Here is an 18,636-nt window from a genome sequence, read left to right as displayed (position 1 = left end):
CTTCTTCTTCTTGCTTGTTCTCTTCTTTTTTGCATAATCATCACCCCTCCTTGATCCTTTACGTTTCTTTACACGAGGAGAATCCCCACTATTTTCCCTACTGGAGGACCGCCTTCTAGCCTTCTTCTTACCACCTTTCACATCCTTCCTATTACAAGATCGGGACCTTCGACTTCTATAATCATCCTCAGAACTAGAGGATGAAACGGACACCAAACTTCTCGAATCACTATCATCCGAATAAGAAACACAACCGTCACGCTGAGATCGAAGCTTCTTGGACTTGCTTCTCCTGCTCTTAACCCTATTTCTCTTCCTTGTTCGCGACTAAAATGAACAATGCACATGCATACATAGGGAGAGAAATTAAGAACCCTTTTTCAGCCTACCTTTTTATTCAAACATTAAATGATATTTTTAGTTACTAACAAAAGGGTTATCAAATAGCCAATCAAATCACCCAATTAAATACACACGAACCCAAAGTTCAAATTTTTAAATTAAACCGGAAAATACCAAAAAGTATCAGTCTGAATTTCTTAAATTTCAGTTTCCTAGAGCCAAATAAACCCAAAGCTTAAAATTTTCAATCTTCTAAGAACAAAATACCAAAAACATGAGCCTAAAGATCTCAAATTCCTTTAATATTCCTAAGTTTCCTACGCATCCAAACAAAGGGTAAATCTTTAAACCACTCAACTATGAATTGCAGGCAATAATTGACCAAAAAAATAAACAGCAAAAATGAAACCCATCAAAGAAAAATTATTCGCATTTTAAAAGGGAGAAAGAAAGTACCTGAGATGAATTTTTGGAACGTTTCTTCTTTAAAGAAGATGATTTTCCCATCTCTGATTGTTCGCTTTTTCTTTACCTTTTATCTGCAACACCAAAAAACAAAGGAAACGAGAACACCCAAAAAAGTAGAAAGGAAATCAACAACAAGAAGGTTAATTGATGAATAATTAAATGGAAAAGAAAAGATATTTCGAAGACAGAAGAAGAAGAAGAAGAAAGCTGTGCTTTGCTTTCTGCTCTTTGGAAGAGTTTGGCAAACCTTAAACAAATGGATAAAAACAGGATGGCTCTTGACATTATCAAAACCGGCTTGTCCTTTTTCTGCTTCTCATAAAAGTTATTAATTTTATTTTCTACTTTACATTTTATATATAATTATTAATTTATTATCTTACACATAAATAACAAAGTTTTAATTTTAAATTCTAAATAATAATAATACGGAATAAATTATTATGTTGTAGTGTGATTAATATATAAAAATAAATTTGAAAACATTAAAAAAATAACACAACCATTAGTTTATATATTTATTTGTCTTTTATTTTTGTTGATGTGAACATGGAATATACATTTCATTTCCCAAAATTTTCTTTATTTTTTTTTAATCTTGGGAAAACCTTCAATATAAGATATTGTATATGTTAAGCAATCTTATCAAATAAATTATGTATCCAAAAATTCATGTCAAACTTATTTATTTGTGAATAAAGGGATTTTATGTTAGCATTAGCTAAATAACTTGAGAAAGTTCGGGTAGTTTCACATTTACTTGTCTGTGAAGTCAAGCTCATCCTGGAATTGTTAACAAGGGGGGAAAGTGGAGGGAGGCATCAATTATTATTCTGTTGTCTTTTAGGGCAAGGTCCCAAGGTAAAGAAAGAACAAAATTTCAGGTTAAAGTGGGATATGTAGAATCCAGAGTGATATGCCAGAAACAGCAGAGAAGGTTTAGTATCAGAAACATCAAGGGATTGAGAGTAGCCTTGGAGTTATCAAAACAATATCATGAATTAAACTTGTAACATAATTGAAGTACTTTCTCAGAGGAATCAAGTCGCAATTCCTAATCTTCACTCGCAATTATTACATTATTCTCAGATATGTACAAAATTACACCTGCTTTTGGTAGATTTACTTCATGAAACAGTTGTTACAACCTAAGCATCCTCGCTGTCACTCATACTAGGACGGGTATCAATGTATACTTCTGATGAGAAGTCGATTTCATCAACGATCCTCCCCCTGTCTCATGCAAACAACAAATAAACCTATACGATGTTTCATTTCGACGACAAATAATGAAACCAAAGGTAAAAAGTTCTACCTCTCGAGAACAAACTTTCCTTCTTTGTACTTTTGACTCTTCTCATGTGCTGCCTCCTGCCCAGCAAAGTTGGTTAGATTTGATTATGACTACATCTTGGGTACTAGATTTATCTTTAATAAATAAGTGTATAACATAGAGAGAGATATTACATATTTCCAGCCAACAATTTGTCCACAGCTGCAGCAAAATATATCTGCCACAGTATGCATTCCAGAAATCATCATCCTGTCTTCTAAGGCTCCAACAGTTATGTTCACCCTGAAGTATGAAACTCTAAACAATAAGCAACTCAAAGCATCCATCCGATTATGAAACATTTCTCAGGAAAATGTCCCTTATAACATTTCAAAGATGCTAGGCTTTTGTAAAGAGTACAGTATTATAATACAATAGTTTCACTATTGCAGATATCATAACAGCTAGAAGAATTTGCCAGCAGCTTTAGGCGGTTGAATAAAAACAGTAAATTCCCTTAAAAAAAAATCAGTAAATGAAATGATTAGCCATCAACTAAAGACTTTCAGTCAGTCAATCAATCATTGAAGAAATTGTGAGATCTTACGCATTATTGAAGAGGTAGGCTTTCCCCCTGCGACAATGGAAAGACTGAATAAATAGGGAAAATGGCAAAATTTGTTAGCAAACTAGCAGGGAGTTCAACTGTATGCATCCTTTATATCAGAATGAAATAAGAAAATGAAAAATTAAGAAGCATGGTGTGCAGCTGAGAGAACCTAGTATATATCAATAAACTCTCCCTCACACACTCAGAGAGATGAAAAACTACAGCAGAAATATATGTGAGAGAGCAATAGAGAATCAACTAACCATCTAAAAATACAAAAAGAAACACCAATTTAACAGATAATTAGCAATAACGATTGATACTCTGCAGTGGTCTAAAAGTACATCTTGGTAATAACGATTGATACTCTGCAGTGGTCTAAAAGTACATCTACATACATGTCCATCAGAGGTGCTTTATATTGATACTGAAAGTATATTTGTTATTTAGCTAATCTTACAGATTTCAAAGCCTGCAGCATCCCTATATTGTGTAGTTTTCAGGATTGAATATATCATCTTAATCTTGAATGGGGTCATTGGAAGAGGTGGAAACCATCTCCACAAAAAATGGGATTGGGAAATGATCTTGGTAATTCTTGTGTTGTCATGGGGTCATTGAGAAGGGTGGAAACCATCTCCATAAATAATCGGATTGGGGATCAATCTTGGTGATTCTTGTATTGTCCTATTTCCAAGGTTGTCCCTTGCTGCTATCCTTGGATTGCCCATAGAAAACTGATCAGGAGAACACATGGACCTATTTAGAAGCCCAGGCATGCGTACAAACTCCTTAAAATTGCTCAGAAATAAGGAAATACCAATTAGCTTTGAGTAAGTACATGAACATAGTTTGTCATTACTGAGAATAATATTTCCATTCAATTATGTTTAACAACAAAAAAGAACCCTTATTTTCACACCTGTGTATATTCTATTTTCTTGGAATTCTAAGGTATCCTAGAAGATGGCTTTGTTGGCTTCAACTTAAAAGAACGACTGACTATAACCAGGATACTAAGTGGTGTTACCAGGGATCACTCATTACAATAAAGAAAAAGATACATGGGAGAAAGAAATAGCACAACAAAGAATTTTCAACATGGAAGGTTCCACGATCTCCATACTGCAGACAACAATCCCCAGAACCAATGTATTCGGTGAAAGCAATGTATATTTAGAAGGTAAATCAAAAACTTCAGTGCACAATGTGCATGCAATGCATTTAACATTTGAAACAAGCCAAGCAAGGACACAAGGCATAATTGATACATCAAACAACAGCTAACAGGAAAAGCAAATTAACATATAGGTAAGGTAATCTTCAGAACACAAGGCCTTTAGGCACGACATAAATAATTACATCAAGCAAAGAAAATTTCCCATCTTAAGAGAACACAAGACCCTTAGGTAAGGTAATTTTGGTGTAACTCTTTTTATGTAGTTGATTCTGAACTGTGATATCCACATTTGTGATCCCATTTAGTTCCTGAATGAATCAGCAAAATTTGATCATAAAATTACTAATTTAATAAATTCTGAATGAAATTTCACAATTTTTTCTTTTTTTTTCCCCCAATTCACCACCTTTTCTTGCTTCATTGTTCAACTATTGCCTTCCTAAACTTTTAAGGTTCTTATATATCATCTTTACTTAAATGCCAGTTACATTTGCAAAATACACTCATATTCATTACACAACCTATCATCAACAACCATCACAAAACCAAATAGTACTTCTTCACCATGCTTCTAATGTTATCTTGCTATCCACACATCAAAAGTTCTCAACTTTAAAACTTTCCTCCATCGTTAATTTTCAAAAGAACCAACTTTTACCACCAAAAAGGATTGTTCGATGATAATTGTAAAACAAATGGCTGAGAAATGAAAAGAGAAAGAGAGAGAAAAAAGTGGGTACCCTCGAAACAAGATCTTCAGGGAGAGCTAAGTGAGTTCTACAAAACTTGCATCTGTAAGACCTTCCATCGAGCTCAACCACAAATATCCTTCCCATTTTACCCTTTTCTTTTATGTTTTGTTCCTGTTCTGTTCTTTTAACAGCTATGGCAGAATCTCAGTTTCAAAGATAAATAAAGTGAGATTACTGAGGTGGGGAGGGATTAGGTGCAGAGGTACATGAGTTGTACAGTTTATGATAAGAGCTTTGGTGGTGATAAGGATGGTGGCAGTAAGAAGCCCATGAAACATTTTAGTCGAGTCTCAGCTTTGGTTAGGTTGGATTGGGCTTATGGTATCCAAAAGAATCCAATGAAGTTATTGCTCACAGGTATCTACATCCATCCATCGGATTTGTTCTTGATTAAAAGTAAATGCCAAGAACCACATGATATGTATCTATGTGCCATGAGAATAGAATTTGGCAAAAGTGCTAAATTGCTTAGTAATTATTGATTTCTCACACCCTTTAGTTAATAATATCAAATTAAACTTGAATAATTGGTGTTAAAAACAGATTAATGTCTCGTTCGATTTTAACAATACCGATTAAAATAGTGAAATTATAGTCATTTTTCCATTCAAAAATTCTTTTTTTTATGGCTTCATTGACTCTAATAATCAATTCAATAAGAGGAGCCTAAGGAAAGCAGGATGAGAAAGAGGCAAGCACTGGGTTTGGTGAAAAGATTGGGGACTGACTAGTTGAGACAAGTTTTGGGAATTAGGAAGGAAGGAACTATCCAATGCATCTGGCTACACGGTTTTTGCCGCGTAGTTGATGAGCGCCGTCGTGCTTTTCTCACTAGGAAATGATTTGGATTCATTTTCATTTCAAACCTGATACTTATTTAATTAAATATAATATAATTAAATCCCAGGGTAATGTTGGTTTTTTATTTTCTTTTTGAGAAAAGGACAGATTAATAAAAAATATATAATATTGTAAAAATGTTTGAATTATTTAAAAAAATTTAATTTTTTTATTTTTTATCATGTTTAATCAATTATTAATAATTGATTAATTATTATTAATTAAAATATTATTTATTATTTTATTTAGATAATATTGATATGACACATGTCATGTGATGTTAGGATTAAGAAGGTAATGAATGATAATTATTATTTTAATTAATAATAATTAGTTAACAATTAATTCGAATGACTTAATTGATTTAAATTTTAAATACAGGGTTTGATCAAATGTAATAAAAAATATAAAATATTTTAATATTTTAATAATTCAATTTTTTTCAAAAATTATGTAAATAAAATAAAATAACACTAAAATCTTGTTTAGTCTGACTCGTTTTTTTATATTAAGAGCTATTATGAAAATCTTATAAAAAATAATAATTAAAATTAAGTTAAATTATTTAATAAATTTATTTTTATAAGTTTTTTTTTATCGATAAGTTGTTTGATAAAATAATTTATATAAATTTTAATATTGATTTAAATTATCATAAAGAATATTTTATAAATAACTTTCAATTAATCATGAATTTTTTTCTTCACGATGTAAAAAAGTTATTTTTATTTTTTATCTATTTATTAGAATAATTTTTTTAAAATATAAAAAGTATTTTTATATAATATAAAAAAAGGTGTATTTTTTGAAAAGATAATGTTGAGATTATTTTCAATAGATGAAGATATTTTTGTAAAAAAAATATTAAAAAATTAATGTATTTTTAAAAGAAGAAAAGAGAGTTTTTTTGGCAGTTTTTTTTAGATTTTTTTTAAAAAATAATTAAATTTTTTTTAAAATTTTAATTAAATTAATTTTTATTTTTAAAAATAGATAAATTGAAAAAAAAAACTAAAAAGTACTAAGCTTTGGGTTTGAGTCACACCTATGATTAAGGCTTGTTAATTAAATTATTATTTTAAAAAATATTTACTTAATATGTTACTTTTAGTAAATTTAAAAATAGACAATGTACTGACTATATAATTAGATGATGATTTTAATGCATTCAAAAATATTATTTGTATTCAATTTAAACAGTATTGAATTTATATAAATATCATCTTGAAGCTTAAAGAATTTCGATAAATAATATATTTTTTCTATAACTATGCAGAGAATTTAATTTTTATAACTTGTAAGTATATTAATCTTTTTCTGTTTTAATGTAAAAATATAAATAAAATCATACATTTTTCATAAATGCATTTCTATATTTTGATAGAATTCCCACAAATCCACGGAAATAAATGGGTTCAGTCAGTCAAGTCACACGGCAAGTCAGTAATACTCCTCAGCCGCCCAAACTGTGCCACGTATAAAAAAACAAAAAACAATTTAAAAGTTCTTAAAAGGGGTCACATTTCTACATTCAAAAAATATCCACCACGTGTCACGCAACCGCGTCGCCAGTCCCCATCACTTGCTGCTCCCAACAGGTCCAAACGGCGACGCGCCGGCTTACCTGTCACTCACCTTCGGACATGTCACCCCAAGCCTACACGCCCTTTCTCAGCCGCCCAAAAGTAAACGTACAAAAGTTTCACGTGAAACGAGACAAGTGGCGAATGATAATTGGGTAAGGCAGTTATTAAATTTAATTTAGAATTTCATTTAAAAAATTATCTAAACAGATGCACTTATAACATTTGACAATAAATAAAAGTTCTGTTGGCGGATTCAAGACGACACGAAGACTGGGGCCCACTGCTAAAGCGGCCGCCGGGGTCACCTCTTCGAAGAGTGTTTCACGTGTGGACCCCTTTTTTTTAAAAACAAAATTATTACAATAAAAAGATTTTATATTAATTAAACAGAAAAAAATTATTTACATTGATTTACTCGTTTGGTTAGGTAAAGTCTACAAAGGGTAACTAAGTGCTAGCACGGGCTGCTAAATGTATAAAAATGGTAGCCACTAGACATTCCATATTACAACGTATGATGTATTATTATAAATTGTCAAAAAAAAAGAAAAAATTGGCTTTATTATTTTTTCCTATTCCTTTTCCTTGTAACTCCCGATTTATAATATAAAAAAATGTAATACTGTAAAATAATTAAGTGGGCGGCGAAGATGCACGTGACGACAACCGAAATCCCGACATGAACCTCGTCAACACGGAATTACTGCCCCCCGCGAAAATTGGACCCCATTACCCATCTTGATTCCCGCCTCTCACTTTCCGCCGTCGATTCCTCCCTTAAAGAATTCCATTACCAAGTGCGTCCACACGCTCCTCACTTCTCAACCCTCGGATCTAAAACCGCCCATGGAATCAGATACAAGACGGCTTTGATCTCCAGTAGATATTTTTGATTCGGCGCAGCAGCCGCTCTTCTTTTAATTTTTTTCATTACGTACTGAGTGCGGTTCCGTACGTAATGGGACCCGCGGTGATGTCATCCAACATGATTTTCTTACACCCGCCGAACCTTTCGCTAAGCAACCTAAACTTTGACAGAGACGTGTCGCTTGGTTGCCTGGATCCCAGATAGAGTAACAGTTACAAGTAAGCTTTTATTTCTTTTTTGGTTAAAAAAACAGAACGGAAAATTCAGAAGAATAATGAAAAATTTACCGACAGTGAGTTAAATGTGATATTAAGGAAATAAATTTTTATTAATACATTGTTTTTTCAAATTTAATCAAAATAGTTATATGAAATGAACATATTAATCAACCTCTTTGAAGATACCGGATCAGAGAAAATTTTTTATGTATTAAAATTCAAAACATTTATAGTAAATTAATTATAATTAACAATTCTTTTAAAATTATCGAATTTATTTTCATTATAATAAATCTATTTTATTATAACATTAATAATCAGTTTGTTTGGTAACGGTATTTGATCTCCATTTCCACAAAAATTAAGTAAAGAGCTAGATAAATCAGATAAGAAAAACATTTAATTTCGTTATTACAATTTAATCATAATAAGAGTAGAAACAACATTGAGAAAATTTTCTCAAGTTGCCAAAAATAGATCTTCAGGAGTTACATTGTTATATACATTACTTGTCAGCTTTTAACCCAAAAAGAGAAAGCATAAGAACGCCAAAACGCAGAGAATTAAATCTCACAACGACATCCAACAAAAAGGTAAAATCAATCCATCTCAGCTGGCAACAGATTAAGATCAAGATCAAACACTCTCCGTTGCACCCCTCCTTCAAAATCAACAACCGACGATGACGAATCCGAATCGCTCTGGGCTCCACAGGTGTCCGGGCAGCCCGAACCGGCAGATGCAAAAGCATCGAAGAAAGACACCGGACGATGCGTCGTCACGGGAAGCGAAAAACACGCGCTGGCAAGAGTAAGGTCCAGCGGCGGCGGAGAAGAAGACTCCACGGTGCTGCTCTGGCTGGGGCTGCGGTTGAAGTCGTTGTTGTTGTTGTCCGTGAAATTAGTCTTGGCTTTAGCGCCACGGAACTCGCGTGCCGCCGCATCGTATGCACGCGCTGCTTCCTCGGCTGTGTCGAAGGTGCCGAGCCAGACTCGGGTCTTTTTTCTTGGGTCCCGGATCTCCGCCGCGTAACGGCCCCAAGGGCGCTTTCGAACGCCGCGGTAACGGATCTCCTTGGAAGTCGGGTCGGAAATCGGGTTAACCGGGCTGGGTTTTGATCTCGGAGCCATAGCTTTCCTTTCTTCCTTTTCAAATTGTAGAATGTAAGAAACTGAAGTTGGTTTACGGAAGACGGAGATGAGGGGGGCCGGCTTATATAGAGGAAGCTGAGCAACGAAACGCATCGTATCGGCGCTTTGTTGTGTGCAGTCAAAGCAGTATCTGTGGGAGTTGGTTTTCTGTTGCCCGAACCACTTTAAGTTCGATTTCGGCTACTAATCATTTTGCACCACTTGTTTCTGATAGTATCAATTTAATTACATCTGTCATCGTAATTACTTAATTTGTCTTGTTTTTGTTGTCCTTATTTTATTCTATTCACTATTGCTAAAAGATGTCTAAATTACGAATTTTGGCAGTTTTATAGCGCTAGTTTTCTGTTTTTTAACAAGTTATATAATTAAAAGAAAAAAGAAAATTATGCATCGTATGAGGGAAGGCATGACAGTTTCATAACAAATAAAGCAATTACTTTTTAAAAAAGGTAATCACAAAATTATTTATTCATTGAAAGTTAATTTTTTATGAGTATATGAAAGTTTATTAATAGTATGTTTTAATTTTTATACTTAGAAATTAAATTCAACATTTAAAAATTAGAATAATTATCTCATACATTTTTTAAGTTAATTAAAATTATTATTTTAAAAGGTTAAAATGGTTCCTTTCAGGAAAAACCATAGACGTATCCCAAAACCGCGTTCAAGCACCCATGCATGCGTTCTGACAAGTGTGAAAATCTGAGAGAATAATCCATTACTAACGTAGTATCGGTTGTACCAGATTCTAGTGACTCAGTCAGCAAAGTCTTTGACTGCACTAATCCACAACCATATTATGAAGTTAATTAAAATAAATATTATATAAATCCCAACTCGTAGCCGCCCTGCCGCAACAAAAAGACACAGTGGGTCCACCCTGCAATAATCTTAAGACGCCACGTGTCAAACGTTGGCAAACGGGTTTATTTTGGGCGGCGTCCGTTAACGGCGGCCAAGACGGCGATTTTGCCGTTGCTTTGTTTGGTTCTCGTCCAGATTAACGGAAAAGGCACTCAAAGTGACGGCGGTTTTTTTATTTATTTTAAATTTTTTCTTTAAACGATTTTGGTCGGTATTATTTGGGGCGCTCATGCCGCGTGAGACGGATCTCGTAATTTTCTGGAACTCGCTTGGAAACTGCTGTCGGCTTTGAAGTGGTCAATGGGATCGAACGGCTGCAAGTGATTTGGTTGTCTGGTTGTGATATTGACACGTTTTGTAGTGGAGTAGGAGTAGTAGACTTGAATTGACGTGGAAATTTATTTTCATCCATCCAAAAATATTTTTTCTCATTTTCTGAATAAAAACAAAAAAAATCCTTAATGCAATTATTATAGGAAAAAAAATCAAATAAACGCGACCGTTCAGAATTGTTTCCTATAGAGTATAGAGTTCATGTACATAACAATTTGACCATTATCTAGAAAAAATTCAGTTATAATCATGATGGATCTTAAGAAATAAGTAGTATTAATAAAACAAGTTTCTCAAATATATATGGATAATTACGTATCATGCATAAAGATAACTTAATCAATAAAATTGGTTCGTCTTGATAATAAATATTTTGAATTCCAATATTATTAATAATTCTTTATTAATAATAATTTTAAATGTGCACTCTTTATTTGATATGTCGTACCTTAATCTTAGCATTGGCATTGTATCTAAACATATGTATCATATCTTATTTTCTACAAGAATATTTTACTTTATCTTGATAATTCGTGTGTTTTAATTATATTATGTAAACATAAAATATTAATAGTTATATAGATAAAATATTAATACGATTTGATTAATTAAACTTATTAGAATTTTAAATATAAATATAAATACATTTATTAAATTTTACACGAGACGATTTGTAACTTTTTTAAACAATTAAAATTTTAAATACAAATAATAAGATTAAATTACAATGCATTCAATTATAAATAAAATATAATTTTATCCTTTAAATAAAAAATAATTTATAAAAATAATTTATTATAAAAGAATAATCTCTCTAACACATAATAAAATCAACTAGTTTCAACATAAACCATAATTAAAAAAAAAAAACCTACTTGTAAGAGGACTTAAATGAGTCATATTTGACTTACAAACGTGTTAGGTAGACATGTTTATGTAATTAATTAAATAAATCATAAATTATATAAATAATCAATAATATGATTAATTAAACATAATTTAAACAGCACTTTGATAAATTAAAAGTGTTTGACAGATTGTTATGTCATAATCGTACTGATATGATTAAAACATGAGATTGATAATCTTAAACCAAATTTGCTTAACTCCATATTGTATATAAAATTCCCTCCCTCATTTTCATTCCTCAACAATGCGCCCCATATTCAAATGCCGATCGTTAAATTCCCTTTCCCGGGGAACCATCCACTGGAAATTCAAATTCCCGATATCCCATTTTCATTTCACCCCAATCCCTCGAAACGAAGCCACAAATCCCACCTTTCATTTTCTGGGTACGATTAAGAGGCCTCCTTTTCTTCGTTCATTTACTAGTTCTGGTGAAAGCATTGACTTTCAGCAATTCCCAGATGGAAAAAATGTTTTGGAACTCCAAAACATTTTAAATAACCATAGAAATAGCTCAATAGAGGAGATTGAGCAAGCTCTTGATCAATGTGAGGTTACAATGACAGAGGGTTTGGCCTTGGATTTGGTTCGGCGGAACCGGTCTGATTGGAAACTAGCTTATGTTTTCTTCCAATGGGTGTCTAAGAAAGGTGAAAATTCACTTGGTTTTGATGTTTACAATGAAATTCTGGACGTTCTTGGAAAAATGCATCGTTTCGAAGAGCTAAGGAAAGTGTTTGATGAAATGCTTGAAAGAGAAGGACTTGTCAATGAGGGGACATTTAAGATTTTGCTTCGTAGATATGCTGCTGCAGATAAGGTGGAGGATGCGATGGGGTTGTTTAATAGGAGGAAAGAATTCGGATTCAAGGATGATTTGGTTGCGTTTCAAGTTCTTTTGATGTGTTTATGTAGGTATAAGCATGTTGAATTCGCGGAAACTTTGTATCAATCGAAGAGGAGAGAGTTTGGTTATGATATTAAGACAATGAATATTATTCTCAATGGATGGTGTGTTTTGGGGAATGTACATGAGGCTCGAAGGTTTTGGAAGGATATAATTGAGTCGAAATGTAAGCCGGATTTGTTTACGTATGGGACTTTTATAAATGCGTTGACAAAGAAGGGGAAGTTAGGTACTGCAATGAAGTTGTTTCGAGGAATGTGGGAGAAAGGGTGTGACCCTGATGTGGTGATTTGTAATTGTGTTATTGATGCTCTTTGCTTCAAGAAGAGGATTCCTGAGGCTTTGGAATTGTTTAGGGAGATGGGGGAGAGAGGTTGTGTCCCGAATGTTGTAGCTTACAACTCACTTATCAAGCACCTATGCAAGATTCGGAGGATGGAAAAGGTGTATGAGATTTTGGATGAGATGGAAGAGAAGGGAGGGTGTTTGCCAAATGATGTAACTTTCAATTACTTGCTCAAGTCATTGAAGAAACCAGAGGAAGTTCCTGGCGTTTTGGAGAGGATGGAGAGATATGGTTGCAACATGTCTGGTGATACATACAATTTGATCTTGAAGTTGTACATGAAGTGGGGTCATGAAAAGGGCGTTAGATGTACATGGGATGAGATGGAGAAAAGTGGTTTGGGACCTGACCGGCGTTCTTACACGATAATGATTCATGGTCTGTATGACAAGGGAAGCACTGAGGATGCTTTGAGCTATTTTAATGAGATGACATCTAAAGGAATGGTGCCAGAACCAAGGACTGAGATTCTGGTGAATGCCATGAAGGACAAGTTGAAAGAGCAAGAAGGTGAAAATGAAAGAAAAGAACCAGGGAAAACTGGCAAATCACTTAGGCCTAGGTCTAAAGGGAGAAAGAAGAAGAGAGCTGGGTAACGCTTGTTTTAGAATTGAACCATTAGGTTACTAATGGAAACCCAGAGGAGGTTGGTGTTTCTGGTCTATCAGTGCCGTGCCAATCCTTAAAGACTATCATTGAAGAGAACCCATATTCTTTCACCCAATTTCTAAGGATAATATTTTAACCTTCGGTTGCTTGGGTTTATACACTATCATGTTTTACTCATTTGCTTATTCTTAACTTCTTTGAGATTTAATCTTGTCAAAGAGAAAGTGATATTGGTCACAAAGAACTTGAAACAATTAGAAACCTCCTTTAACTTCTTTGAGCTCAAGTTACTGCTATCAATCAAGGTCTTTCCAAAAATCCATTTCATGTTAAACACAAAGTTGAGAAATTATTAATATGCAAGACAGCATATAAATATATACATGAAGACAATATGCAATTGCCTTGATAGGGACAAAAATGACTGTACAAAACAAATGGCATGAAGCGTAACCCTGTCCATTCTTGCTTGTCTAAATTCTGAAGTACCTAGAATTAGCAGAACTTGTGTTGATCCTCGTAAGTTTTTGAGAAGGACAGATCTAACCTAAGAGACCTCCACAGACAATTCATTTCACCTCTTCAAACAGAACATGCTGCTGCACGTGAGGGTCATATTTACGAAATTCAAGCTTTTCCTTAATCTGCCTACTCTTCTTCTTGGCATAGAAAACACCTGTCCCAGCAGCTGAGACAAGCCTGACAACTTTGAATTCCTTCTTCTTCTTCTTCTTCCCCTCCCTCCCCTTCCTCTTCTTGGTTCTCTTCCTCCTCCTCTTATTCTTCTTTCCTCTATCACCACCCTTTTTTCTACTCAATTTCTGCAGTCAAAATCATATCACATATTTTGGCAAACTTGAAAATGGTAAATACCGTTCCCATACTTTTCTATGAAGGGAAAACATGGAATATAAACATCGAAAGCATAAATTGTACAGAGAACTTCATCATCCAAAAGGAACAATTGGTTATATTAGTAATGTATGCTAAGTCTGCAAATATTCAGCAACCACCAAAAGCATTGCTTGAAGATCAAATCATGACTTCCTCAACATTCTTCTTCTTTTTCCTTCTTTACTTATATACTATTCTACTCTTCCAGGCCCAAATACCTCTACATATAAGAGAGAAGTTGGAAACCGATAGCATTACATCACCAGAACATTCAAAGGATCAGAATAAAGAAACCAATAAATTTGATGATGGAAAACGAAGCACCAAAGCATCAAATTGCTGAAAGGTGGTACCTTTCTCAGGGAAGAATTGGGAGCATATCTTCTGGCCATGCCAACAACAGTATAATGATATGACCTCTGAAATGTGGTCATGGACAGACATCCTACAATCAACAAAGACCCAAGTTACATTTTAACATTTTGATCCATTCTAATCGCCATAAAAACGTAAGAAAACAACCTCCAGTCAAGATTTTTAAAAAAGAAAAAGACCCAGGAGAGAGTTGATGGATACGGGTTACGGTTTTTTTTTGGGTAAAGGTTATACCTTTGGAGAAGAAACTATGAGAGAGATTTGTGGTGAAGCTGAGAGACTTTGAAGGTCCAAGATTGAGCTGACAAGAAGGGAAGTTGTTGAGTTGGAGATATCTTGGTTGGCAAGCGTAAGCAAGATCAAAGAGAGATGAGATAGCAGCGGTCGCCATCTTTCTATTTCCCTTGTTTGTCTCACCGTCTCTTTATGGGAAAATGTAGAAAATATTGTTGACTACCTGAATTGTCGAAAGGAATCCATGTGTAAATTTAGGAATTACCCTTTGGGATTCCTTGGATCACCCAGGACAAGAATCTAATTAAATATAAGGCCTGATGGAGGGGAAGGTCTTGAAACTGAAGGATTAGCAGTAGTCAGGTGATCCCCTATACAGTTAGAAGACAAACATGGCTAGATTTTCATTTGCAAGCCTTTTATTTATTTATAAATTATTGTTCACTAGATATTGGTCTAGCATGATGGAGTTTAAGGAGAAACACGGAAATTTTAGGCAACTTAAGAATGTCCATTAACAATAAAAAAAAGAATATTTATTATGTTCTCATAAGACCAAGCATGTTGAATTATTACTCTTGAAGTATCTGATTCATACCACATTATGCTTTGCGGTGCTCGTGCCATTCAGATTTTTGAGAATCCTGGTTGCAGTATTACAACTTAGTTCGTGAGCAAGTTCATTGAAAGAGAGAGAGGGAATGCTTGGTGAGACAGATTCTGGAAGATACAACTGGACATGCTGGTTCAATTCAGAAGTATCAGCAATGTCCAGAAAATTTACAAACTCAACATAACATGATCTTCAGTCAAATTAGAGAGAAGATGAAATAGGTTAAAGAGAAATGCATTTAAGTAACAAAGCAGAAGATGGTATAACAAAAAATAACAGTTAGGGTTCTCTGCCTAAGAAACAAAAGAATGATTTCTCAACGTGCTCATCAGTCAACTATGCGGCATTTCCTGCTGAAGCTGGGGTATACCAGCCATGGTGGATCTCTACAGCCTTCTTTCTCCTAGCAAGACGTGACTTTCTGCGTGCTCCAGTGTTCCTATGCAGTGTTCCCACTTTTACTGCTTTATCGATCACAGAGTATGCCTCGGCAATTAGTTTCTCAATTGAGAAGATTTCTTCAGCTTGTGCATCAGGTTTTTTCCTGAGTACATCCAGTGCCTCCAAAACCTTGAGAAAAAGAACAAACGTCAGCAGGCACTTCATGGACATTATGAATCATCTCAGAACAGGCTACAACACACATTTAATCAGAACTTTGCCCAAGTTGCTTACTTCTACCAATTTACTGCACATTACATCATTAAAAATACCATAAGATGATAATAAAGGCATGGAAAGGAACAAAGCTGCAGATAGAGGGCAAGTTATCTCTTTCCTAAGGTTTGCTTACATTCCACACTACAGGAAAATTGCATTAAGGAGGGAAAAATGAGAAACCATATCTCGGCTGGTGGCCATTCCCCAGCAAGTAACAGATATGATATTGTTTCTGCTTGTAATTTCCAGTTACATAGGCTGCATAGCACTACCAAAACTCTTCCAAACACTAAAACTGTAACACAGTCATCCATTCTTTCCCCTGGCCTCTAATTTCAGCAATGCTCCTTTAGCCTAATCAACGTGCAGAGTACCATCCATTAATGAGAACCACACATAGTCAAATTGGCAGATCAAATATTTTGGATTTGAGATAAGCAATGACAACTGAACATATTAGTATCACACATACTTCATTGACATGGAAAAAAATTATCCAGCAAGATTAACTTTTGGTACAATAACTCCATTAAGAGATATATAAAAACCATTACAAATAAGCTAATCTATTCTGCAAAGAGTGAATTTTGCATATGTTTGTGGCCTAGATTAGCTGAATTTAAACTCCAAAATAGTCATAAGAACCTTGTGGAATTGTCAGAAATATTGGGTTTTTTTTTTTTTCTACACAGTCTTAAGTGGTAGCTCTCAACTCCGAGCCAAAGAAAGTTTAAATTATAGAACATACGTTCTCAATTTTTAGATCATTCATTGCTAGGGATGCCATCAAAGGAAAAGCCTTAATACATCATAAGCCCCCAACTTGAATCCTCTTTTCTATCTTTGCCATTAATTCAGATATAAACCACAACATATAGGATAATTATGAGCACCTTAATGTTCAATTATGTTCGGTAAAGCACAGACCAACAAAATCTTTCCAACAAATTTTACATAATGCCCAAGTAGTACAAAAGGTTCATCCATATCAAAGTGATATAACAAAAAATGGTTGCCAAGAAATTCATTCATGCTACAGAAATCAGAGTCTCTTCTCACACTGTAATATTACTAAAGTCAAATTCCAGACTCAGCAATTAGTTATTGTCCAATTCAATGAAAAGAGTAATTCCTTTTAACTACAACTACAGTTTTGCCTTCTTTATTATTTCATCTTTAATCCACTCTAAATGGCATGGTTAGTTGATGTAAGAAGAGAACAGGTGAGAGAACCTTCGGACACATAAATTCCAAAACTCAGCATTCCTACAATCGTATAAGCACAATAAGAATAACCAGTGTTAAGCAATCAGAGAAATAAATTGCAAGGATAGGTACCTTCTTCATCCGGGTTCTGACTTCAGATTTCCTTGCTTTATTGTAAATTCGCCTTTTCTCAGCCTGACGAGCTCTCTTAGCAGCTGAATCAGCCTTCTTTTTTGGTGCAGCCTCACAAAGAACAGTTCGACGAATGGGATTCTGAGTCATTGTGCTAAAAGACAGACACCCTGAAACAGAAACCCCACCAAAAAAACACCACACAACTCAAAACTCATAATCTCAATTGCCACAAAAAGCTTAATTCATTATCTAAATTTTAATTATTCATTAACAAAAAAAAAGGGACCAAAACTACATTTATACAATAGAAAAAAATCACTGAATTTGTAAACAAGCTCGATTGAACTGCCAAGAACATCTAGCATAAAACAAGAAAAGGGCTTAAATGGGGTTTGGAAATGCCAACAAACCTAGAAACAGAAACTTAAACATGTCAACTATTCCAAGAATTTGTGTGTTGCAATGAAATGATAAGAAGAAAGCTGCGTAAACAATCAATGTTCATTTTTTTCCTTCCCCCCCCCCCCCCCCCCCCAAACTTTTAATGACCCGTCAGCTGAGAACTAAAATAGTTATAGAACTTTCACCATATTTTCACATCTAAAAAACAAAAAGAGAAATGGGTATTGCAAAAAACATGATAACATGAAAATAAAAGAGAAAAGGGGTTACCTTTGGAGAAGAAATTGTGAGAGAGGTTGTTGGAGAAACTTAGAGTCTTAAAAGCACTGGAATGTTGATGCAAAGCATAAGAAGAAGAGTTGGTGCTGTTTCTGAGTGAAAGGCTATTGAGCTTTGACTGAAGAGAGAAGCACGAAGAAGACAAGCAACAGTTAACTGCACTCGCCATCTCTCTCTTCCTTTCTGTCTCTCTTTACCAAAATGAAATTTGAGCTCTATGTTTCTTCAGGCTATTCTACTTATCCAATGTCCGTAGGGAGGAGAGGGAAAGCTTGTGTGGATATTTTTATAGTTCCTACTTTACCACTGCTGCCCTCTCAAAACACCGTCGTTTTGCAGGTCTTTGATGCTGTTTGGTCCCAGAACAAAAATTAAAATCTACACAAATTATTTCAGTTTGATTTTCATTATAATATAACCTTTATATTATATTTTGATTCCATAAATTAGAAGTCATAATCTTCAGCTTATTTAAAAAATAGTTATTTATAGAACAAAAGTGATTGTTTATAACATCGAACATTTGGTTCGTTAATAAACACATACACTCTCGATTCAAAAATATACATTCTCGAC

At 34.1% G+C, this 18,636-nt stretch overlaps 5 protein-coding genes across 5 annotated transcripts; 1 reads left to right on the top strand and 4 right to left on the bottom strand.

The window, feature by feature from the left end:
* Positions 1 to 1,771: 1,771 nt before the first annotated feature.
* LOC110419774 (Yippee family putative zinc-binding protein) lies at positions 1,772 to 4,882 on the bottom strand. The gene is made up of 5 exons (XM_021432876.2): positions 4,614 to 4,882; positions 2,691 to 2,734; positions 2,278 to 2,386; positions 2,126 to 2,181; positions 1,772 to 2,043 (listed from the first exon to the last, which is right to left on the bottom strand). Exons 1-5 carry the CDS (start codon positions 4,707 to 4,709, stop codon positions 1,959 to 1,961), a joined length of 390 nt encoding a protein of 129 aa, XP_021288551.1. The 5' UTR covers positions 4,710 to 4,882; the 3' UTR covers positions 1,772 to 1,958.
* A 3,642-nt stretch (positions 4,883 to 8,524) lies between these two features.
* ERF4 (ethylene responsive element binding factor 4) lies at positions 8,525 to 9,333 on the bottom strand. Its single transcript, XM_021432391.2, has one exon. It carries the CDS (start codon positions 9,265 to 9,267, stop codon positions 8,737 to 8,739), a length of 531 nt encoding a protein of 176 aa, XP_021288066.2. The 5' UTR covers positions 9,268 to 9,333; the 3' UTR covers positions 8,525 to 8,736.
* Positions 9,334 to 11,383: 2,050 nt separating this feature from the next.
* On the top strand, positions 11,384 to 13,418 carry LOC110419377 (Tetratricopeptide repeat (TPR)-like superfamily protein). The gene has a single exon (XM_021432390.2). It carries the CDS (start codon positions 11,645 to 11,647, stop codon positions 13,247 to 13,249), a length of 1,605 nt encoding a protein of 534 aa, XP_021288065.1. The 5' UTR covers positions 11,384 to 11,644; the 3' UTR covers positions 13,250 to 13,418.
* A 151-nt stretch (positions 13,419 to 13,569) lies between these two features.
* LOC110419379 (uncharacterized) lies at positions 13,570 to 15,151 on the bottom strand. The gene is made up of 3 exons (XM_021432394.1): positions 14,766 to 15,151; positions 14,510 to 14,601; positions 13,570 to 14,083 (listed from the first exon to the last, which is right to left on the bottom strand). The coding sequence occupies exons 1-3, from the start codon at positions 14,920 to 14,922 to the stop codon at positions 13,832 to 13,834; spliced, it is 501 nt and encodes a 166-aa protein (XP_021288069.1). The 5' UTR covers positions 14,923 to 15,151; the 3' UTR covers positions 13,570 to 13,831.
* Positions 15,152 to 15,596: 445 nt separating this feature from the next.
* On the bottom strand, positions 15,597 to 18,317 carry PRPS20 (chloroplast 30S ribosomal protein S20). The gene is made up of 3 exons (XM_021432556.2): positions 18,052 to 18,317; positions 17,377 to 17,546; positions 15,597 to 15,948 (listed from the first exon to the last, which is right to left on the bottom strand). The coding sequence occupies exons 1-3, from the start codon at positions 18,227 to 18,229 to the stop codon at positions 15,715 to 15,717; spliced, it is 582 nt and encodes a 193-aa protein (XP_021288231.1). The 5' UTR covers positions 18,230 to 18,317; the 3' UTR covers positions 15,597 to 15,714.
* Positions 18,318 to 18,636: the final 319 nt, after the last annotated feature.

Source organism: Theobroma umbraticum, unplaced genomic scaffold, assembly GCF_002168275.2.
Source record: "Theobroma umbraticum cultivar Fairchild unplaced genomic scaffold, ASM216827v3 scaffold_67.0, whole genome shotgun sequence".
In the NCBI taxonomy this organism is placed as follows: domain Eukaryota; kingdom Viridiplantae; phylum Streptophyta; class Magnoliopsida; order Malvales; family Malvaceae; genus Theobroma; species Theobroma umbraticum.
Note: the sequence above shows the minus strand (reverse complement) of the source record. Positions and strands in the feature narration are given on the sequence as shown.